This window comes from Falco punctatus (assembly GCF_963210335.1).
Source record: "Falco punctatus genome assembly, chromosome: 15".
Taxonomy (NCBI): domain Eukaryota; kingdom Metazoa; phylum Chordata; class Aves; order Falconiformes; family Falconidae; genus Falco; species Falco punctatus.
Window position 1 is genome coordinate 24,108,604 of NC_137595.1, and position 22,855 is coordinate 24,131,458.

The window sequence follows — 22,855 nt, forward strand, 5'->3', positions numbered from 1 at the left end:
GCCGCCGCGGCGGCGGCTCCTGGCCTCTCGGCAGTGAGCGCTCCGCGGACCGGGACCGCCGGCGGCGGCGGGGAGCCGCGGGGCAGCGCGGGAGGAGAGGCCGCTCGGGAGGCGGCGCGGCGCCTGGGGCAGCGCTGCGGGCGGCAGCGAGTGGGCGGTGCCGCGGGCGGGGCGCTGGCAGGATCCGGGGCGGGGCTCGCTGGTCGCCTCAGCGCCGGTGCTGGCCGCTCTCCTCCGGTCCCGCCGTTGCCGCTGCTGCCGCCGCCGCCATGCGCAGCCGGAGCAACTCGGGCGTGCGGCTGGACGGCTACGCGCGCCTGGTGCAGCAGACGATCCTCCGGCACCAGGTGGGGGCCGCCCCAGTGAGGGGAGGAGGGACGGGGTCCGCCTGGTCGCGGGCCTCGGGGTCTCGATGCGCCCCGGCGGCCCCTGGGCCTGGCGGGCCGCGCGGCCCCGCAGGCCGGATCAGACGGAGTTAACTGGGAAGGGGGGCCGCGCCCCCCGCCGCTGTGTCCCCTCCTCAGGACGCGGTGACTGGCCTGCTCCCGGCCAGCGCTGATCACCGGGACGCCTGGGTCCGGGATAACGTGTACAGCATCCTGGCTGTCTGGGGGCTGGGGCTGGCCTACCGCAAGAATGCCGACCGCGACGAGGACAAGGCTAAAGCCTACGAACTGGAGCAGGTAGCGGGAAGCCGGTGAGAGGGAGCCCGCGGTGGCTGTCGTGCCGCCGGCAGCCACCTCCTGGCTGGTCTGCTTTTGGCATGAGCCAGCCCTGGAGCCAAAAGGCAGCGGGAGGCCACGTGGTGGGTACGGGGACAGGGCTGTCCCCAGGCGTGGGGGGCAGTGGAAGGGATGTCGGAGTCCACTCTTCCTGGAGCACGCAGGAGCCCAGCCGAGGGTCCAGCCCTCTGGGTCTGGGGTGGTCAGAGGATGCAGGGAGACCCCAAGGGCTGGGGAGCTGCATCCTTGTAGCTGTGCTCTCCCTCCCCCTGCGTGGCACAGCAGCTTGGCCATGCTGGCAGGCTGAGAAATCTCACTTCCCTCTGCTGTTGCCTTGGGGCCAGGGCCATGGAAATGTGAGCTGGGGCTCTGCAAAGGTCAGTGGCCAGCTGATCCTGAGTCAGGAATTCTCCTGGCATCGTGGGGATTAACGAGGTTGTTTTCCTTGTTCCTGCAGAGTGTGGTGAAGCTGATGCGGGGGCTGCTTCAGTGCATGATGAGACAGGTAGGGGCTGGGGAGCGCCTCTGAGAGTCGAGCAGTCTCCTCAGGGCCTAGCTCTGCCACAAACAGTGTCGGTCCCAGCTGTGCCAGCTCTTGCTAGCCTTCCTTGAGAGCAAGGGAAGCCTCCTTCCAGTAAGTCTGAAATATGCTCCAGTTTGGCATTGGTCCCTGGTGTGATGGAAGTCCCAGTGCTGCAGACTGGTGGCCAGTGGAGCCTTTTCCAGGTGCTCTCTGTCTTGTGGCCTGGCTGGTGCTGGGACTCTGCAGATCTCCCTGGAGGGCATTTGGAGTGACCTTTTTCTCTCCATGCAGTGCAGCTGTGGCTATGGGCCCCCCACAGCTGCAGCCCTGCACTAGGGTGGCACGTGAGCCTGTGCTCACCACCTTGGTTTGTGGAGGGGTTCAGCCTGGGGACTATAGGATTCCTGCCCTGCTGGGCATGGTTCCATATTCTGGGCTGATGGCATGGGGCAGCCTTTGGCTCTGGGTGCTGCCAGACCTCTCTGGAGACAGGGTTTGATAAACCCTTGCGTCTCCTTGCTGTTCTCAAGGTAGACAAGGTGGAGGCATTCAAGTACAACCAGAGCACCAAGGACTGCCTGCATGCCAAGTACAACACCCGCACCTGTGCCACCGTGGTGGGGGACCATGAGTGGGGTCACCTACAGATGGATGCCACCTCACTCTACCTGCTTATGCTGGCACAGATGACGGCCTCAGGTGATGCTGCTGGGGGATGCCGTTTCAGCTATGAGTGTGGTAGTCTGCAGGGCTCTCCATGTTCTCAGTTTGGGTGCAGCTTCCTGGATGCCCAGCCGCTGCGATGACCTCCCTGACCTTGCTGTTTTCTTGCACTCACAGCACCCAAGGTGGATGTGGGCCCCTTGATGTCTGTCTCTCTAAAAGCCCCCATTTGCTTGAAGCCCCAGAGCTGCCGTAGTGGGATGGGAGCAGGGATGGGAGCCATCCAGGACATGGCTCCTGTGGGGCAGGCATGAGATGAGGAGAGGTGTCTGGCCTGGGTTACTGCAGCCCATTCCTAGGGAAGCCTGTGGGCTTGGAGCGACTAATATGAATTCCTTCCCCTGCTTCAGGCCTCCACATAATTCACAGCCTGGATGAAGTCAACTTTATCCAGAACCTCGTGTTCTACATTGAAGCAGCCTACAAAACTGCGGTGGGTACCCCATGCTGGGGAAGGGGAGCGTGCCCCAGGGGTGTAGGCGAGTGGGCTGGTTGGCCCCTTCTGAAGCCCCAGTGGATCCCAGAGGCCCATGGCACCTGCTGAGAGCACCACCGATGGGTGGGGTTCAAAGCCTTTCTGGGCATGCTTCGAAATGCTGCCTGCTGCAATGTGCTGCTGTCTCTGCACAGGACTTCGGGATATGGGAGCGCGGGGACAAGACGAACCAGGGTATCACAGAGTTGAATGCTAGCTCTGTCGGCATGGCCAAGGTGAGCCAGGGAGGAGTGCTGGGCAAGTGCCGGAGAGCACTGCTGGCCCCATGCTGCTTTTTTATGGGGAAGGCTGGGCATGTTGAGGTACTGAGGCTCAATGCCCCATGCAGTGACAGGTTCCTGCAGGGGGAAGACCTTTCTTCTTGTGTGCGGGGATAAAACTGTGCCCCTCTTGCCTAAGTTTTGTCTGAACTCAGAGTGAGAAATTAATTGGGGTGTGTGGCAGAAATGTTCAGGGCCTTCTTGATGTCTGGCTACCTGTGGCTTTGGAGATGTCACATTCTGACCAGGGGTGCTCTGCAGCCACAGCAGGGATTAAATTTTGCTTAAATTTGGGCAGTGTGTTACACAGAGGGGCTGGCATGGGGCGAGAGCTCTTACAGATGAGCAGCGTGGTGAAGTGCTTGCTGCTTTGGGTCTTGCCCTGCTTGCAGGCTGCCCTGGAGGCACTGGATGAGCTGGATCTCTTTGGAGCAAAGGGAGGCCCGCAGTCAGTGATACGGGTGCTGTCAGATGAGGTGCAGCACTGCCAGGTGAGGCCCGCGCAGGCTTTACACCATTGCAGGATGAACTGTGATCCACTGGGGTTGCACTGTGAATGATGCCTGGTCTGGCAACCTAACCAGCCCTCCTTCCCCTTTACCCAGTCCATCCTCCACTCGATGCTGCCCAGAGCCTCCACATCCAAGGAGGTGGATGCCAGTGTGCTCTCTGTCATCTCCTACCCAGCGTTTGCTGTGGAGGATGGTGAACTGGTGGAAATCACCAAGCAAGAGATCATCACAAAGCTGCAGGTGAGTGGCTCTGCCTTTGTCTTGTCCTGCCCAGGAGCCAGTTCAGTCCAAACTGTCACTCTTTTCTCCCCAAAAACATGCTTGGGGAGGGCGTTGCTGAGGCATGTCCTTTCCCAGTCTTCATGACCTGTGGCAGGGGTGAGCAAAGAAACTGTCCTGTGTGCTGTGGCCCTAGACAGTGGTCATGGTGTCTGAGCACTAGGTGAGCAAGTGAGGGGATATTTGGCTGGAGGAGACCCCTGCCCTGCTTCTGCATTGAGGGTACAAGGTATCTCACCATGTGCCTCCTGCTTATCACCTCTTTCCCTCCCTTCCAGGGGCGCTATGGCTGCTGCCGCTTTCTCCGGGATGGATACAGGACCCCCAAAGAGGTCAGTGTCCCCAGGCTGACCACTTGACAGAACTTGAGTGCCAAGCAGCAGCTGACCTGACTAGCATTTGCAGCGAGCACCCCCAGGTTGCAGCACAAAGGCTGTGGTGGGGAGGACTGGGAAAACGAGAGCCCTGAGTAGTCCCAGGCAGTGTCATGGGTCTGGGCAAGGTTTCCCAAAATGCCAGAGCCCATTGCAGAGGTGGTACAATCCCACACAGGCCTGTAGTAATTAGGCTGTGGGAATATGGGACCACTGCCCTGTATGGGAGTCCTGCCAAAGTGGGCTCTTTCCCTGGCTCTCCCGGGGCTGCACAAGCCCTGAGCAAAGGGTGGAAGCCTGTGGAGGTGACTGCAGTGCTTCTCCCTGATGGTCTTGGCTTTGTGGCAGCACTGGAGGCCGCAAAGCTGCTTCTGCCTCTCCTGGAACAGCATGCAGCTTGTGTGCTGCCACGCTTGGCTTTCATTGGAGTGAGTGGAGACTTTCTTCTGCTGCTCTGGGGAGGGAAAACAGGAATATTTTGTAAGCAACTGTTCCATTTGATAACCACAGAACCATGAAATGGTACTTGGAGACTCTTAAATCATCAGCGGCTGTTGGTAGAATAATCTGGTGCCTCTAAATGCTGCTTTCCTGTGCCTCTTCAGACCTGACCATAGTAGGCAGCATCTGTGGCTGCGTCTCTCCAGAGCCAGAGCAGCATCTCCAGTCTGACTCCCATCACTCATGGGCTTTGCCAGCTTGCAAAGCTGTGGATTACTTCCGGGGAGCTGTGAGGCACGGGAAGGGCAGCATTGCCTGCAGAGGCACTGCACTGCAATTGGCTGGACTCAGGTGGGAGTTTGGGAGCTTGTGGCCCATGTGCAGGCGCTACAGAAAACATCTGCTCCCTCTGTCCCTGCTCTCCTCTTTGCACTAAGGCCAGTGTTCCCCATTTTGTGTAGCAAACAGAATTAAAAGCTGTTAGCAGGGAGTTCAAGCATAGGACCTTTAGGGCACAACACTGCATATCTGGGGTGGGAGGATTCAGGGAAGGTGGCTCTCTGTTCTGACCACTTCCCTTGTGTCAGGCTTGCAGCCACACCAAATGGCAAGAGGGACCCTGCTGTCTGACCCCGCGTGACCAGCCCAAGCCCTCACACCCAGCTGGCCCAGCCTGGTGATGCTGGGGCAGAGCAGGCGAGGCAACAGTGATGCAGATGTCCCCAGTGCAAGGGGGATGATGTGCTGTTGTACAAGGGTCTGGGGTGCTCTTCTGGGCTTGGGTAGGCTTTCTTTGCACAGGAAGGGTGAGTCCCCTTGGTGTCAGTGCAGGGGGCTTGGGAGGGGATGTCTGATGGCAAGGACACAGCCTGGAAGTGAAACTGCTTTTCGACTCTGTCTCAGCCATCATCTGCAGAGAAGGACTGGGAGGGCATTTGAGGCTGTGGTTTCAGGGGGAGCAGGAGTCCTGTCAGTTTGAGGGGATTCTGCCACTCCTCACCTCCCTGGCTGTTGTTCCTTCCCTGCAGGACCCCAACCGCCTCTACTATGAACCTGCTGAGCTGAAGCTGTTTGAGAACATCGAGTGTGAGTGGCCTCTCTTCTGGGCGTATTTGATCATTGATGGAATTTTCAGTGGAAACATGGAGCAGGTAAGGGAGGTAGGACTTGACAGGCTGGTGGAAAGAAGTCCCTGGCAAGGGAGGCATGTGGAGGAAGGATGCAGGCAGCCATGACTGGGGAAGATCCCCTCTCCTCTTTCCTCAGGCGCAGGAGTACCGGGAAGCCCTTGAGGGGGTTCTCATCAAGGGGAAGAATGGGGTGTGCCTGATGCCAGAGCTGTACAGCGTCCCGCCAGATAAAGTAAGTAGTCCTGAGCTATGGTGGGAGTGGGAGTGCCTTATTGCCAGATAATTAGGCTTTAACTGCTTATTTATCCAAACCGTTGGTAAAACAGCACATGTAGTGTGTGGAAACCCCATGTAAAAAAAGTGTGGCTTGGAGCTGTTATAAAACCATATTGAATAAATAAAGTGGTTTTTTTTTCCCCAAAGCATTTCTTGTCCCATACACAAGGGTGCTTTGCTGACAGTCTGCTAGCCTGGAGTCCTCTGATAGCTCAAAACACATGGACCTAGGCTAAGGAGGTTGTGCTGAGCTCCTATTCAGCGCTGAGAGTGTTTGTGTGGGCCTGGGCTGAGAGCAATGGCCTCCTGGTGCCCAGGTGGTACAGGAGAGATGCTCTTCTTGTCAGCATCCAAGAACATCACCCTGGTGCTCCTAGTGCTCCTAGGGGATGTCAGTCAGCACATCAGTTGTTCCAGTGAGATGACCCATGTTGGGAACCCAAACAAAGTCTGAGCAGCTGATCTGTTGTCCGACGCAGATGCCTGGGGCAGTCGTGCAGAAGAGTGAAAGAAGATGGGAGGAATGTAGCCAGCATGGTTTGGACCTTCTGTGGCAAATCCTTTCATAGGCTCTTGTTTTAAGCCTTAAACTGCTGGGCTTCAAAATGCAGTGGTGATGTTTCCTTCAGCGTCCTGTGTCTGGATCCCTCCCTAAACTCCTGGTTTATTCTCCAGGTAGATGAGGAGTACAGGAACCCCCACACTGTGGACAGGATACCTATGGGCAAGCTTCCGCTTATGTGGGGGCAGTCCCTCTACATCCTGGGCTGCCTGATGGCTGAGGTATGGTCACCCCTGGTGCTGGGGAGGGCTGTGGGGTCAGGCTTTGAGCTCTGAAAGAGCAAATGCTGCCACCCTGAGACACCTACCATGAGGAAGCTGTGACCTCCATCCCCCACAGACTCCTAAATGTGGGTTGTCTATAGGCATCACCTTTTCTGTCCTGCCCATGAAATGTTCATCTCTTCGTACCTCTTTTTCCTCAGGGGTTTCTAGCTCCTGGTGAAATAGATCCCCTCAACCGCCGGTTTGCAACCGTCCCCAAGCCTGATGTGGTGGTCCAAGGTGAGGGAAAGGGACTGGTCCCAAACCCCTGTGGCCTGGCAGGTCTGGGGACTCTACCCTTGCGGAATTCGCAGGGGTGGCTCTGCTTGCTGGGTGGCTGCTGGTGCAGCCAGATCTCAACCATGGCAAGATGGTTATAGGATGAGGTGCAAGTCCTTCCACCCATCCTGCATTGCCCCAGGGAAATATCACCTGCTACAGCCTCCTCTGCAGCTCTGCAAACTGTCCTGCCCTCCTGCCGCTCAGCAGGGAAGGCTGGGTGTAAAGAGTGTTAGGAGGAGCAAGGCAGACCTCTGCAATGGGAAGTTGTTCCCAAAGGGACCCCAGGCAGCTGCTTCTATTTGGTGTGACACCTTGTATGTGTCCCCAAAGGCCAGGGATGCTTGTGCCCCTGCCGCACTGAGCATGTCATCCTCCCTTTCCAGTGTGCATCCTTGCAGAGACAGAGGACATCAAGGCTGTCCTGAGGAAGGAAGACATTGACGTGGAGACTGTGGCGGACGTCTACCCCATCAGAGTGCAGCCTGCTCGCATCCTTAGCCACATCTACGCCCGGCTGGGTGAGCTGGGCTCCACAGTGAAAGTGTTGCAGGAGGGTCTGTCCCATCCCCTGGCACTCCTGCTCATGGATACTGATGTTCTGCCCTGCTGCTGTCTGCCTGGCTGATGAGGGCTCTGACACCCATTCCTGGGCCCAGTGAGGCTACTTCTGCCCAAGAGGAGCTGGGGTGGGCAGGCAGTGCTCTTCAGGGTGATTCTGAAAGGGATAAAGCTTTGGCATTGCAGTTGTACGGTTTCTCCAGGGACAAACAGAGGCTCTGATCCATATAGGAATGGACCTGGTGTAGGCAGGAGCCACCTTTTGTTCCTGTACTCAGATCTCAATGGAGGAGGCAAGCCAGACCCCAGAGAAGGGTCCCCTTGGCTGACAGAACCTGTAGTTCAGATGGAATAGCTGTTGCTGGATGGTCAGCAGGGCTGAGTGCGAGGGGAGTGTTTGGGTGTGCTCAGCTCTGTGTGCTCATTTCCTGATGCTGCAACCGCTCTGGTATGGAGCTTGTTGTGCAGGAACTGGAGACCCAGCCTGGGCCAAAGGAGAAACTTGATCCACTGTAAGCTGCACATGCTGGCTAATTTAAGCTACTAAAAGGTCAAGTGTGACATGGGCAAAGAGGGCGGGGAGTAGACTAGCAGCCACCAGGGCTGACGTGACCAAGGGGCAATGCTGCTACTGCACCATCCTGGGCTCTGGGAGCAATCCAGGAGCAATGGGGGTGCTGTCAGCTTTTGGGGAGTCCCTGGCCCTGCCCCAGCTTCTGACATCCCCAAAGACCTGGAGGTGCAGCATGTTGTGGAGGTCAGGAGAGGCTGTATGTCCCTCCCTGTTCCAGTAACAGTCTGTGGGGATGGCCTGGGTCTACCTAGGCCCCTGAGCAGGGCTGCGGGACAGAGTATTACTGTCCCCTAGAGCTGTGCCAGCTCGATGCAGGGTCCTGGGGTACCCCAACCACAAACTAGCCGCCTCCTGCTGGCTAGTAGCAGAGAAGCCTGTCTCTGTCTGCTGCTGCATCCTGTTTTTGTGAGGAGGCTTGCACTAAAAACTCCTCCTTGTGCCCCGACCCCCCCAGGTTGTAACAAGCAGATGTGCCTGACTGGACGGCCCTACCGGCACATGGGTGTTCTTGGGACCTCCAAGCTCTACAAAATCAGGAAGAACATCTTTACCTTTACCCCACAGGTGGGTGGCTTTGCACAGGCTCATTCCCAGCTGTCATGTGACCTGGAATTGGGCTGGAGGTTTCTCCACTGGCTGAGTGCTTGAGTTATTCTCAGGGGTGGCCCAACACCCTCTGAAAAGCCTAAGAGGCTGGAGCAGCCCCAGCTCCTTGGTGTGAAGCAGCAGAGTTGGTGGTCCTGGCTTTGCGCTTGCTGGAAGGAGATGGTTTCAGCCTTCTGATGATCAGTGTTGGGTGAAAATCTCTGCTTACCCTGACAAGGACACCAGGAGAAGGCTGATGGCAGGACCAGGATTGTTCTGTCCCCTGTGTCCAACACGCTGTGTCGAGCATGGTCACAAGCCTGGCACTGTGAGAAGTCTGTATTCACTTGGGCTCGGCACAGCACAGACCAGTTGTGTGGGGCCTGGATGACGCTGCTGCTGAGCTGTGGTGTTAACCTCCTTATAGTTGTTACCAGCCAGTAGCTGCCCTAGGGGTTGAGGGTCCCTTGCTAGACTGTAGTGGCACCTGGTAGGTAAGGTGGGATGAGCTGTCGGTGCAAAGGATCAATGTCCCCTGGGTGCACTGTGTAGTGGGCCTGGCTGAGCGCCTGTGGGAGAATATGAGTGGCATCAAAGGGAGCTGGTGGCTGTGGGAAGGGCTGCTCATGTCTCCTACTGTCCTTGCAGTTCATAGACCAGCAGCAGTTTTACCTGGCTCTTGACAACAAGATGATTGTGGAGATGCTGAGGACGGACCTCTCTTACCTCTGCAGCCGCTGGAGGATGACTGGGCGTCCGACCGTCACCTTTCCCATCTCCCGCACTATGCTCGGTATAGATCCTCTGGCCTTGCAAGGCATTTGGCTAGAGCAGCCCAGGAAGCTGTCTCTGTGGGAGGAAGGGGGCGGGCAGATGTGGGACCATCTTGGTGATGAGGATATGGTGGGGCTTGAACAGCCAGTAATATCCTGTAAAAAACCAGCCACACTGAGTTGGCAGCCATCCTGGCAGCTAGCAGGGCTGCCTGCCAAGTACTAGTGCCTGCAGCTCAAGGGATGTTTGCTGGCATGGAGGCATTCAGTCACTAGGCAGCTAGGCTTGTTGGGAGGTCTTTTGGAAGCAAGACAAAAGAGAAATCCCGCTGTAACAGTGTTCTTGGGGCTCTTCCTGCTCCTTGACTCTTCACTAATTACCTGCTAAAGGCTTTCCTCAACAACAGGGAGGGGAAAACAGCAAACCAGAAGGAGCAAATAGCTGTGTGATGCTGCAGAGAAAAACTGGCTTCTCTGGAGCAGCTCTGAGCTTTCCCATGAGCCTGGTGCAGGGAAGGGACTCTGTTCTGCTTTCAGGCCTTTTTGGCTCTCCTTGTGTACTTGAAATCCCCTTAGTGTCTTGGGTGTGCCCTTAGATGTGGTGTCTTCTGCCCCTGATGGCACCCCCTTCCACTGCCTTGTGTGAGAGCCAAGGACAGAGCAGGGGGCTGTTTGGGTGCTGCTGTCTGGTACTGTCAGCTTCAGTCAGAGGTGAAATCCCTGAAGCCTGGAGGGCGTCTTTGGCCTGGCTTTCCTGGAATCCACCTGGACAGTCCTGAATTTCCTTTTTTGGATGGGGCATTTTGTGCCGTAGCCTGGCTGTGCACCCCAAAGCAAGGGTCTGGCCAATGCCATGGTGCTTTGTGTGTGTGAATGCCCACCTGGCCCTGTGTTACCTTCTGGGTGCCTGTTTGAGTGGGTGAGCCTGACTACCTGTGTCTGTAACCAACAGATGAAACTGGCAGCAGTGTGCACCCCACAGTACTGGCAACACTGCGGAAGCTGCAGGATGGGTATTTCGGTGGTGCAAGGTGAGTGCAGCTTCCTGGGGTGCAGGAGGGAAGAGGGCTCGTGGCCTCAGAGAGCCTGGTTATACTGGGTTCTGAGCGTTGGCTGTTGGGGAGGATACACTGGGGTGTGTTAGGCTGTAAGTGCGCCCTGGGGCTACAGTCCCAACAGAGGAGATGTGAAAGAGGATGTATCTCTTCACGTCATTAAACCATGGCTGCAGGATCCCTCTGATAGCTTTTGGGCAGCCCTGCCATGCCCATTTGTGGCTGGAGGAGTTGCAGGCACTGGGGCATGTGTATGGTCCTGGGCAATTGTGTCCCTTCCTGCTGAAGGACCTGCCTTGGATCCAGGTGGCAAAACCAAGGGTATTGCCTCTCCCTTCCTTACTGTGTGACCTCCCCTCCTCTTGCCCAGGACCCAGACGGGTAAGTTGTCGGAGTTCCTGACAACATCATGCCGAACGCACCTCAGCTTTATGGACCCTGGGCCAGAGGGTAAGGTCTTTGCCAAGAGTTACGAGCTCAGCATTGACAGCTTTGAGGAGCTAGACACCGAGAAGTGGCTGCATGGCTTGCAGGTAGCCGAGGATGGTAAGGGGGAACAGGCCAATAGCTGCTGTGGTGTTATTGATGAGTTTGACATTCACCACACCCAAACTCCCTGCCAGCGTCCACCACTGTGTTCTTCATACACTTGGGTTTTCACCATATTTTTAGTCCCATCTGACCCTCCATCAATTAACCTTTTTTGGGTGACACTCATGGTGACACCAGTGGGGTGGGACTGGGTGGATTGATGCAGCTGTTGTAGCCCCCTAGCCAGAGGGATTTCCCAGCCAGATGGGACTGACCTGGTGCACATGGTTGTGGACAGCATGGAGGACACTCTGGAACAAGACACTTTGACCTTCATAGGCTATTGCATGGGGAAGAGATGAAGGGTTGGCAAACCTGCCTCTGCTTAGGAGATTCGGTTGAGAATCTTTGATGCACGAGTGATGGTGCAGAAAGTGGTGGTACAGTACCCGAGACAGCAGGGAAGAACCACCATGTCCTCAAGCAATTGAAGTGTTGTTTTCCTGTAGCTTTTGACCCTGCCTGGGGAGAACTGCTCCAGTGGGTGCTAAATTGAGGCCTTGCTGCTGTAGACAGGGAGCCCAAGAGGGCCTTGGCCTGTCCCAGGGTGATGGATGTCCTGAGGCCATGGTGGGCTGCAGGTTTTGCTACTCCCCTTGCAAGCAGGCCTGGTTATATCCTCCTCCTGCCTGACAAGTGTTGGCCATCTTCCCAGCCTTCCCATCAGTCTGCTCTGCCTCTGCTGCTCCTGCAGCCAATGTTTGCACTCATGTGACTGAATACTTTTTTCTCTTGCCCTCTTCTTGCTTTGCCTATGGTCTGCTTGCAGGCTGCACCTAGGTGTCTCCAAGGTGTCTGCTTCCTCCACAGCTGCAATGAGAGACAGGGATTGCCTGGCTTTTCCACGGCTGCTAGAAGATGCTCAATTTTAAGTTTTTCCTGTGGTCAGGTGCTGAAGCCAGGCAGGATGATGTTCTCAAGCCTGATGTCTGTGTGACTCCAGCCGAGTCTTCAAGGCACTGGCATGAGGCATCCCCACCGGGTGTAGAAAGAGCACGCTGTGCAATCGACCTCAGATGCAGTCTGCAGCTTGCCATGGAGCTTGTCTGCCAGCTGGAGAGCAGCAAGGCTTTGCCCTGCCCTACTGGCTGGAAGTGCATCAGCAGCTCTGTGTTGTATTGCATTACCTTGGCATGGGGTATCTCTCTGCCAAGGCATCCCCCTCACTGCTGGGCAGTGCTGTTATTTCCCGGCTGAGCAGAGGTGTGGCCTCTGAGCACCCTCCATGCTGCAGTTACTGAGCGGTGGCTTAGGCGCTCCTGATGTGGCATTGGGAGCAATGGGAGCTGCTGGAGGCTGGGCAAAGAACAGGGCAGGAGCTGTAACTCCTCTAGCGCCTAATCAGGAATAACTGGTAGCTTCTAATTGGAAATAACTGTGGCAAAACCCATCCTGCCTTGCTCTCATGCTGAAGTCCTGCTTGGATGAGGCCCTTGCTATGCTGGGGTGCTCCTAAGTGGTCTCTGCTTGGACAAGCAGTCCCTGGCACACCTACCCTTCTTCTGTGGAGGGAAAGAGCACAAGCATTTCACCATAGGGTTTCAGCAGCCCCTGCTGTCCTTGTGCAGGCTTGGACAGACATGTGCTGCAGCCCCATTGCTTCTTTTGTCCAGGTGGGACTTGGAGGGAGCCCCAGTTTGGCCTTGGCTGGCAACCAGCACCCCAGGCAGTGGAGCAGTGCAGGAGCAGGGGTGCTGTGGCTGCTATGCTTTGTGAGCCCAGCTGCTGGTGCTGGCTGGCTGGCTGCCAGCACTAGCTCACATTGTCACTTTGTGCAGGCAGCAAAGCTTTGCCCTTGCTGAGGCACAGCTGGGGAGCTCTCTGAGCTCTGGGGGTGCCCCAGTACAAAGCAGCTCAGTCCCCACCTCTTCTGCCTCCCTTTCCAGCGGACATGTATGATGAGGTTGCTCAGTACTTGGACCACCTGCTGCAGCGCACGGTTCCTCAGTCAAACCTCCCTCCCACTGCCCAGCGGGGAGGGCTGACCCGCTTCCGGGCTGCTGTCCATACCACCCGTGACCTCATGTCCCTAGCGTCCAAGGCCAAGGACCTTCATGTCCAGAGTGAGTAACTCCAGCACCTTTGCTCAAGCCCGGGGGTGAGGCCGAGGTGCTTTCAGAGCTTTCCCAGCTGTGCAATGCTGGTGACCCCATGGACTGCAGAGCAACCTAGCCTTTGCCTGGGTGAAGGCATGTTATGTCCACCATGCTAGTCCTGGCCATGGAGTATCTTGGAGTTGGTGTCTGCAGTCCTCATGAAAACTGCTGAATGATAAGGGATGGCAGCTCCCCATGGCATTCTTAACTGGGTGAGCAGGGGCTGCCAGGGGAGCCGAGTGTCAGATGTGAGGTGGTTTGGGGCACAGCAGTGGTAGTTGGGGTTGACAAGTGTCTGTGCCAACCTTAGCTTTCTTCTAGATGTTGGGATGTATGTCCCCAGCAAGATCTTCCAGGCGTCCCAGCAGTCGGTCAAGCTGCTGAGCTCATCCCACCAGCATGACACGGATGGCAAGGTGAGCCCTGTCCCTCCTGGGCTGGCTGAGCAGTGCCATCTTTTCAGCTGGAGCCAGAGGGCCCTTGCAGGGCTGCAGGGGGAAGGCTTGGTGTTTGTCAACGGGGAATATCCACGGGTGAAATGGTTCCATAACCAGACTGCAGTTGGTGCAAGGTGCTGGGATGCTAACCAGGAGCGTGGGTCTCCCCCCAGAGCCACACAGTCTATGCAGAGATGAACCTGCCCCGTGATGAGGATGGCAATGTGAACTGCAAGGCGTTGGTGGACCAGCTGCGTGTCTGCCCTACACCGCAGGAGCAAGCGGACATCCTCTACCTGCTCCTTATTCTCAAGTACAATAAGCTCCAAGTCCTGCTGGCTCGCTGAGCAGAGGGCCAGCGCAGCTGTGCACGTGTCCCAGCCCACAAAACCTGGGGGCTGCCAGGAAGCTGCTGCAGGACAAATCGCTGGCTGTAACCTGGCATCTCCTTTACTGCAGGGGGCCTGAGTGGCACACCGGGCTTGATAGCCAGCCTGGCCCCACCGTCAAGGAGCTCCTCACTGAGTTGTATGTGCGCGTGGGGGACACACGCCAGTGGGCCCTGATCCGCTACATCTCTGGCATACTCAAGAAGAAGGTGGAAGCTCTGGACGAGGTAATGACTGTGTACCTGACCTCTAGCAGACTGAGGTCTGTCAGGGAGGAGGCAGCAGACTGAGCAGGCGAACCATGGCTGCATCAGCTCCGTCTCCCTCTGCTTTGTGCTGAGACCCCCAGCCCTGAGCTGTTGGTGATGCCTGTGATACTTTCTGTCCCCAGGCCTGCACTGACCTCTTGTCTCACCAGAAGCAATTGACGGTGGGGCTGCCCCCAGAGCCACGTGAGAAGACGATCTCTGCGTGAGTGTGGCACCTGTCCTGCCCCACATGTGCTGTGCTGGGGCTGGATGTGAGACCACTGCTCTGGAGTCCAAGGGCAGGAGTGGCTCTGGGTGGCTTTACGAGGCCTGCATCTCTCCTCTCTGAGCTGTACAGACCAGGAGGGATGCAGGGCTCACTCTGCTGCCTCTCACCTGCTCTGCTGTTTGTTCCCTTCCCAGCCCAATCCCCTATGAGGAGCTTGTTCGCCTTATTGATGAAGCCAGTGAGAAGAACCTCAGCGTGTCCATCCTCACGCAGGTGAGGGGCTGGGGCCGCCAGGGACCCCACCGCTGGGTATCTGCCCTGGGGAGCAGCAGTGGGATGATTTGCCTCTTTCCCTCCAGGAGATCATGGTGTACTTGGCCATGTACATGCGCACACAGCCCACACTGTTTGCTGAGATGTTCCGTATCCGCATCGGGCTCATCATCCAGGTGATGGCAACAGAGCTGGCGCACTCTCTGCGCTGCTCAGGTATGTGTGGCATGGATGGCACTCGGGCTGGTGTGGGTGCTGCAGTGCCTGGGGCCCTGTCAGCCAGGAAGTAAAAGTGCTGTTAAAAATGGGCAGCTCAGGGCCAGCGTGAGACCCTGCATGAAAGTGTCAGGGTCTGCAGCTGGGACTGTTCTCAGGCTGCACAGGTGGGGCACTTCTCTGCCATCTCTATTCAGGCATGTGTTGGGCTGGCATGAGGAAGAGTCCCAATTGTAGGCAACACATCGTGTTAGCGTACATCCTTCGAGGATGAGCTCCTATACCACTGCTTCCCCTGCTAACAGGATGGGATGCAGGGTAGGAATGTCCTAGGAGGGCTGTGAAGTGGGGTACGACAACTCTGTTCTCTCCAGCTGGAGAAGCCACTGAGAACCTGATGAATCTCAGCCCATCAGACATGAAGAGCCTTCTCTACCACATTCTGTCTGGCAAGGAGTTTGCGGTGGAAAGGAGCGGTGAGTCTTTCAGCAGGGCTGTGACTCTGGGCAAAGCTGGGTCCTCGTGTGGTGCATGGCCAGCTCTGGGGGTTCCTGCCTTTGGGGGATGTCCCCATCTCCCTGCGTGTTCAGCACAGCTGTTTATGCACTGCAGTAGTACAGCAAGAAGCCATGCTCTTTGGCAGGATGGTGCTGAGCTTATTTCCAGGGTTTGAGCCTGAGATCTGTGGCTACTGGGGCTTTGCTTAGTTTGGCGCTTGGCCTGGCTGGGCCTGAATTGAAGTGGTTCTGTGCTGCACTTATGGATTTGTGTGCTGGTTGGGGTAGAGGGCAAGGGTGTGCAGAGTACAAGTGCTTGAGCAGCAACGAGGGATGTCTGTGCTCTTGAGCTGTGGTACCCACTCTAGATCTCTTTTCCCCTCCAGTGCGATCAGCCGACTTGTCATTCACCACTGCTATCTCCATCTGTGAAGTGGGGGCTGTTGGGGCCACCAAGCCTGAGCGTGCTGGCATTGTCAGGCTGAAAAGTGAAATCAAACAGGTGAGGGCAGGTAGTGCAAGCAGCACAGGCAGGATTGATGGGAGAGCAGAAGCTTGCTTGCTTCTGGGCTTCAGAGAGTTTATATCTGCTTCCAGGAGCTGCTTTGGGCTCCAGTCCTGCCCTGGGGGGAGAACTGGGGTAAATCTGTTAGTAGGGCTTGCTCTGGCAGCGCAGTACAGGGGGAGCACAGGGGTGCTTGAGAAGGCATGGGGGTGGGGACACGCAGTGTCCCAGGTATGGCTGGTGGGCCTCTTCCATCAGCAGAAACTTTCATTTCCTCCTTTTCTTGCAGCAATTGGATAAACGTAGGCAGTCTCTGACTGGGAGTAAGGTGAAGCCATCCTGGTCTTCCTGCAGCCTCTGCTTTCATCCCTCATGTCACATCCCAGGCCAGCTTCTGAGCATGCATGAGTTAATGAGCTTTCCTAAACAAACCCACTGAGCAAGCTGCTGCAGCAAAGAGCTGGCTTCTCCTCTTGGCAGGCCCAAGGTTGCTCTGTTCGGTGCAGGGGGGGAGGCTGGTTCCTTGGGAAGAGGTTGGCATGGCTTAATGTGCTGAGCGGGGCCCAGAGCTGGCACTGGCCCCCAGCCTTCGAGGAGCTCCCCTCTGAGTGGGGCCGGCTGTGTTTGGACTGGCAGGGAGGAAGGCCTTTCTAAGCTGTGGGTGTATTTGGCATTACAACCAGCTGGGAGCTGTGCTCCATAGCTGCTATGGCTGAATAGATTCCATTATACCGACAAAAAACTGCTGAGCAGGATGGCACAATGTTTCCAGTGCTGTTGACTAGCAGTGGCCCTGTCACTGGTGTTCACTGGTGATCTCTGGATCCTGCCTGTAGCCTCCCCAGCAATTTCTTCTCGGGGCAGAGGCTCCTGCCCAGCTACAAATAACAAGGACCTCCTCTGGTGCCTGGCATTTGTCCAGGAGGGGTCCTGTTCTCAAAGAGAGGTGGCCTGCAGGGACCAGGGCGGTGGAGCAGGTTTATGGCCACCCTGCTGCAGTGTGAAACCTGGCATTGCAGAGGGACCGTGTATGGGACGAGGAGGGTCATCTGTGGGCAGTCACCTTGCTGCTGGCCCTCCAGTCTGCCTGAGACTAAAATATCTGCCCATGCCAACAGAGCAGTAACAGCCCTACTGCTGTGTGCCAGCCAGCACAAGCCGGCTGTTGTTGCAGCAGTAACGTGTTGGGGCCACACAGCTGCTCCATGCACTAGCACAGTCCTTCCCCTCTGATGCTAACATGACTTTCTGCAGCTCACCTGTCAAAACTACCCCTCAATCTCCAGCAAACTGCAGCCCCATGACCTGAGCTTGGTTTATGCTGCTGCTGCTGCTCTGCTTGCCGTGATGGTTGCCTTGCTCTGGTACGGTATGGTTTTTGTCTCTCCCTTTCTCTTTCAGCCCCTAAGTTTGCAGTCTGGGGACACTGAGCTGAAGTCCTCTCTGGTAACCTACGTTTGTTGGCTGTATGCATGGGGTCTGTCCTGTTTGTGGCTGCAGAAAGGAGCTGTGCTCCAGGGGGAGCCACAGGGAGCCAGGGCTGCAGGGTGGGGCTTTGCTGGGGGCAGGGGATGACAGCTTTGCCCTGGAAGCCAGGCTGGGTGAGCATAAACTCTTGGGCAGAAGTGGGCTGCATTCGTGTGGGATATTTAACTTTTCAGCAATCTCTGTGGTCCTTGTTTTGTCTGCCCAGTCTGATGGGCCCTCAGAGCTGCTGGGCAAGGGCTCCTTTTCAAGCATGCTGGAAGACCAGGGCAGCAAGGACAGCCGCCAGGGCCAGTGGCAGCGGAGACGGCGGCTGGATGGGGCCCTCAACCGTGTCCCTGTGGGCTTCTACCAGAATGTCTGGAAGGTCCTACAGAAGGTGAGCTTAAATGTCTGGCTGGCTCCTCTCCATGCATGTAAACCTGCTCAGGCAGTAGCCTTGCTGAGGGGCATCTGGGGCTGGTCCCCAATGTTGTGTATACATGCTTTGTGGACAAGGCCTGCAGCTGGCCACGGAAAGCTGGGGAGGACCTGGAGCTGCTTTGTAGGCATGTGGGACCTACCTTATGCTGTTCTGACCCTTGCAGAGCAGGGCTAGGTCTGCTCAGGTTCTCTATGCATTCACCAGGCAAGCGCAGTGCTGGAGCCTCAGCTGAAGCAGCTCTGGCCACGGCTTGTGCTTGGCATGGTAAGCCAGGGAGCAGAGCCCTGTGCTGTGTGCAGGAGGGCTCCAGCTGATGTGGAACTGATGAGAAAGGAGTGCTGCTGTGCAAAGAGTCAGGGGGTGGAGGTGAAGCATGTGAGCAGCATACACTAATGCTCAAGTGGGTTGGTGGGCTGCGCCTATGTGTCTTAGTGTGGTGCTTTTCCAGGCCGTAATCAGAGTCTCTCCTTGTTCTGCAGTGCCATGGCCTCTCCGTAGAGGGCTTCATTCTTCCCTCTTCAACAACGAGAGAGGTAGGAAGGTTTATGTGAAGGGGAAACAGGGCAGGTGGGTTGGTGGTGGGTGCTGGGTTGCCCTGGGTGAATGTCCAGCATAGCTCAGGACTTGTGCTGATGATATGGCCTTCTAGGTGCATTTGTTTCTCCTTCCTCACAGATGACCCCAGGGGAAATGAAGTTTGCTGTGCATGTTGAGTCTGTTCTCAACCGTGTGCCCCAGCCAGAGTACAGGCAGCTGCTGGTGGAGGCTATCTTAGTTCTCACCATGCTGGTGGACATGGAGGTGCACACCATTGGCGGTATCATAGCTGTGGAAAAGATCTTGCACACAGCCAACGACCTCTTCTATGAGGAGCAGGTAGGGGCTAGGCCTCACCCAGGGCTGCTGTCTGTGATCCCCACAGCTGCACAGGATTCACGCACCTGGAGGGACCTGCCTGTTGCCCCCATCATGTTCATGGGACACAGCAAAGATGCAGTGTCCTCCTGGTGCTCACCACTGATGTGTCACACTGCGGGTACAATGGAGGATGCTTGGGGTGGAAGCTGGTGAGGGGGCTGCCCTTATTCTTAATGCTGTCTTTCTCTTTCCCTGTCAAAAATCCAGAAAGCCCTGGGTGCTGACGACCACATGCTGGAGAGGGATCCCACGACGGGCATCTGCAGCTTGCTGTACGACAGTGCACCGAGTGGTCGGTTTGGCACCATGACCTACCTGTCCAAGTCGGTGGCCATGTACGTGTATGACTTCCTGCCCACCGATGGCTGCTCCATGCAGTAGCTCTCACACCTCCTTTCCCCAGGCTGCAGATGCCACAGGATAGTTGTTTCACACACCTTTTAAAGATGAGCATTAGGCTAGTTTGCAGGCAGCCTGTGTGGCCATCTTTCCTCCCAGTCCTGGCCTCTGGTGGGTGAATGGCTCTCTCCAGGAGTTCCACGGGAGGCATGCATGCAAAGCTGACCTAGGCCTGTGTGCAGACTGTGGAGCAAGGGCTGGCAAGGAAAGGCTGAGCTTTGAAGCCTGCTTGCGTTCTAAGTGTCTGCCTGCATGGTTTCTCCTGGGCCATCAGCTCCAGAGGGGCCTGTGTTTGAGGGAGATGGAAAGGGCCCCCCTCGTCAGGCTTGTGTGCTCAGCACTGCAGTGCTCCCCGGCCAGCTCACAGTCTCCCTGGCTCCAGCAGATTTGAGGTTTTTAACCTGTTCTGTGCTGCTTTTTATTCCAAATCTGCAGGGTTAATACTAGTGTAGACTGGAGCTCTTGCTCTTCCTGCTGGTGATGGAAAGGCTTTATTAGAGGAAAAGGGGTTGCTGCCTGAGCCTTTCTCTCAGCAGACCCAAAATCAAAACAGTTCAACCCAGCCACTGCTGTGCTGATTGGAAGCTGGCAGCCCATCATGCCCCCCCTCAGGGGTCCTGGTTGCTGAGCTGGGAAGGCTGTGGGAGCCAGGAACATCCCAGGGTGGTAACAGAACCCTGTTACTACTAAGCTACAAGGACAGGGCTTCTGGCTGAGTGGGGTATGCCGATGGCAGCACCTCCATGCCATCTGCTCTGTGCCTGGCAGTGTTGCTGATGGCTAAGTTGCAGGTTTCTGAGTTTGTATGTGCCCTGTGAAGCACCATTTAGCTGGCGGCTGGCTCAGCATTAGCTGTCCCATCACAGATGTGCTGTTAATGCTCAGCTCTGGCCTCTGCCCCAGCTTCCACAGCCTTGCACAAGAGAAGGGTGGTGACTTTAGAAGTGAGTCCCAGCTCCACTCTTATCCTGCAGGTCAAACCCCACATAGGATAGTGTGGTTGGACTGGTGGGGATCAGGTGTACACAGCACAAAATGATGGTGGGAGTAGGGTTATACAGTCATGGAATAGTTTGGGTTGGAAGGGACTTTCCAAGGTCATCTAGTCTACCCCCCTGCAGTGAGCATGGTCATCTTCAACTAGATCAGGTTGTTCAGAGCCCCGTCCAACCTGACCTTGAATGTTTCCAGGGATGGGGCATCTGTAAACACTGGGCAATTTGTGCCAGTGTTTTACCACCGTCATTGTAAAAAAAATTCTTCCTTGTATCTAGTGTGAATCTTTTAGTTTAAAGCCATTACCCCTTGTCCTATCACAACAGGTCCTAAAATGTTTGTCCCCTTTCTATCTTATATCTTTCCTATAAGCCCTCTTTAAGTACTGAAAGGCTGCCATAAGGTCTCCCTGGAGCCTTCCCCAGACTGAAACCCCCCACCTCTCTCAGCCTTTCCTTGCAGGAGAGGTGTTCCATCCCTCTTATTATTTTTTGTGGTCTCCTCTGGACATGCTTCAACAGGCCAATGTCTTTCTTGTGCTGAGGACCCCAGAGCTGGATGCAGTATTCCAGGTGGGGTCTCATGAGAGTGGAGTAGAGGGGCAGAATCCTCTCCCTCAACCTGCTGGCCACACTTTGCAGCCCAGGACATGGTTGACTTTCTAGACTGCAAGTATACATTGCCGGCTCATGTCCAGCTTTTCATCCACTAGTATCCCCAAGTCCTCCTCTGCAGGGCTGCTCTCAATCCCTTCATCCCCCAGCCTGTGTTGATACCAAGGTTTGCCCTGACCCCCATGCGGGGCCTTGCACTTGGCCTTCTTAAACCTACTGAGGTTCACATGGGCCTACTTCTTGAGATTTTGCTGGTCCCTCTGGATGGCAGCCCCTCCCTCAAGCACGTCCAACTGTATCACTCAGCTTGGTGTCATCTGCAGACTTGCTGAGGGTGTGCTTGATCCTGGTATCTGTGTCATTGGTGAAGATATTAAACATACTGGTCTCAGTACAGATCCCCAAGGGGCACCGCTTGTCACCAGTCTCCACCTGGATATTCAGCTGTTGACTGCTACCCTCTGAATGCGACCACCCAGCCAAAATCCCTCATCCACTGAACAGTCCATCCATCAAATCCATCTCCAATTTAGAGAGAAGTGCATTGTGGGGTACTGTCTCAAAGGCCTTACAGAAGTCTAGACAGGTGACATCAGTAGCTCTTCCCTTGTCCACTGATGTAGTCACTCTATCATAGAAGGCCAGTAGGTTGGTCAGGCAGGACTTGTCCTTGGCGAAGCCGTGCTGGCTGTCCTGAATCGCCTCCCTGTCCTCCATGTGCCTTAGCATAGCTTCTAGGAGGATCTGTTCCATGATCTTCCCTGGCACAGAGGTGAGGCTGATGGGCCAGTAGTTTCCACCTTCTTCTTTCTACCCTTTTTAAAAATGGGTGCAACGTTCCCCTTTTTAGTATCTCCAGGGTCTTCACCTGACTGCTGTTACTTTTCAGATACCATGAAGAGTGGCTAGGCAACTACATTGGCCAGTTCCCTCGGGACTCAGTCATCAGGTCCCATAGACTTGGCTATATTCAGGTTCCTCAGCTGGTCACAAATCTGATCTCTTACAGTGGGAGGGACTTTGCTCCCCCAGTCCCTGTCCTGCAGTCTGTTTACTTAAAAGGTGTGGGAAGGGAGGCCACCAGTGAAGACTGAGGCAAAAATATTGTTAAGCACCTGTCTTTTCATCCACTGTTACCAGTTTGCCAGTCATGTTCATCATGGGGGAATGCTTTCTTCGACCTTTCTTTTCTGGATGACATACCTCTTCTTAGTCTTAGACATAGCCTTTCTTAGTCTTCCCATCCCTTGTCAAGGTCAACTCCAGCTACACTTTGGCCTTCTGACCTCATCCCTACACAACCAGCCAGTGTCCCTATGTTCTTCCCAGGATACCTGTCCTTGCTTCCACTGCCTGCGCATTTCCTTCTTGCCCTTCAGTTTGACCAGCAGGTCTTGACTCATCCATGCCAGTCTCTTGCCTTCTCTTCCTGATTTCTTATACCCAGGGACCGAGAGCTCTTGCACTCTGTGGAAAACTTCCTTAAAAGATCTGCCAGCTCTGTCCTGATCCCTTGTACCTGAGGGCAGTTTCCCAGGGGGTCCTATTGACCAACTCCCTGAACAGCTGGAAGTTTGCTTTCCTAAAATTCAGGGCCCTGACTTTACTCTTTGCCTGACCCATATCCCTCAAGACTGCGAAGACTCCACCAGTGCACGATCATTGCAGCCCAGGCTGCCTCCAGTCTTGACGCAGTCACTGATGAGATCACTTGCGCTGGTGACCATCAGATCCACTGTTGCATCCCCTCTGGCAGGGCTGTCTATTACCTGCTTTAAGAAGTCATCCTCAATGTATTCCAGGAGTCTCCTGGATTGCTTTGGTGGGTTGACCCTGGCTGGATGCCAGGTGCCCACCAAAGCCACTCTATCACTCACCCTCCTCACCTGGGCAGGGGAGAGAAAATATAACAAAAGGCTTGTGGGTCGAGATAAGGACAAGGGAGGTGGCTCACCAGTTACCATTACAGGCAGAAAGACTTTACTTGGGGAAAATGTATTACAAATCAAATATGGAGTAGGGTAATGAGAAATAAAACAAGATCTGAAGAACACCTTCTCTCCCTTCTCTCTTCTTCCCAGGCTTAAGTTTACTCCCAATTTCTCTACCTTCTCTCCTCGAGTGGCACCCCCCTGTAGGCCTTCCCATTA

General features: G+C 55.7%; 1 protein-coding gene across 1 annotated transcript; it reads left to right on the top strand.

Annotated features, from left to right (window-relative positions):
* Positions 1 to 146: 146 nt before the first annotated feature.
* Positions 147 to 22,758, top strand: LOC308053831 (phosphorylase b kinase regulatory subunit alpha, skeletal muscle isoform-like). Its single transcript, XM_080365590.1, is given in 34 exon segments — positions 147 to 347; positions 525 to 683; positions 1,180 to 1,227; positions 1,776 to 1,944; positions 2,319 to 2,401; positions 2,599 to 2,679; positions 3,117 to 3,215; positions 3,330 to 3,476; positions 3,794 to 3,847; positions 5,359 to 5,481; positions 5,597 to 5,692; positions 6,412 to 6,519; positions 6,723 to 6,801; positions 7,227 to 7,361; positions 8,430 to 8,539; positions 9,209 to 9,353; positions 10,286 to 10,364; positions 10,759 to 10,934; positions 12,866 to 13,042; positions 13,397 to 13,491; positions 13,686 to 13,825; positions 13,972 to 14,128; positions 14,293 to 14,372; positions 14,573 to 14,651; positions 14,738 to 14,867; positions 15,242 to 15,343; positions 15,751 to 15,866; positions 16,159 to 16,197; positions 17,271 to 17,339; positions 17,342 to 17,401; positions 17,404 to 17,733; positions 18,258 to 18,311; positions 18,454 to 18,654; positions 18,904 to 22,758. Coding segments are annotated over 34 exon segments (3,972 nt in total). The 5' UTR covers positions 147 to 269; the 3' UTR covers positions 19,078 to 22,758.
* The last annotated feature ends 97 nt before the right edge of the window (positions 22,759 to 22,855 follow it).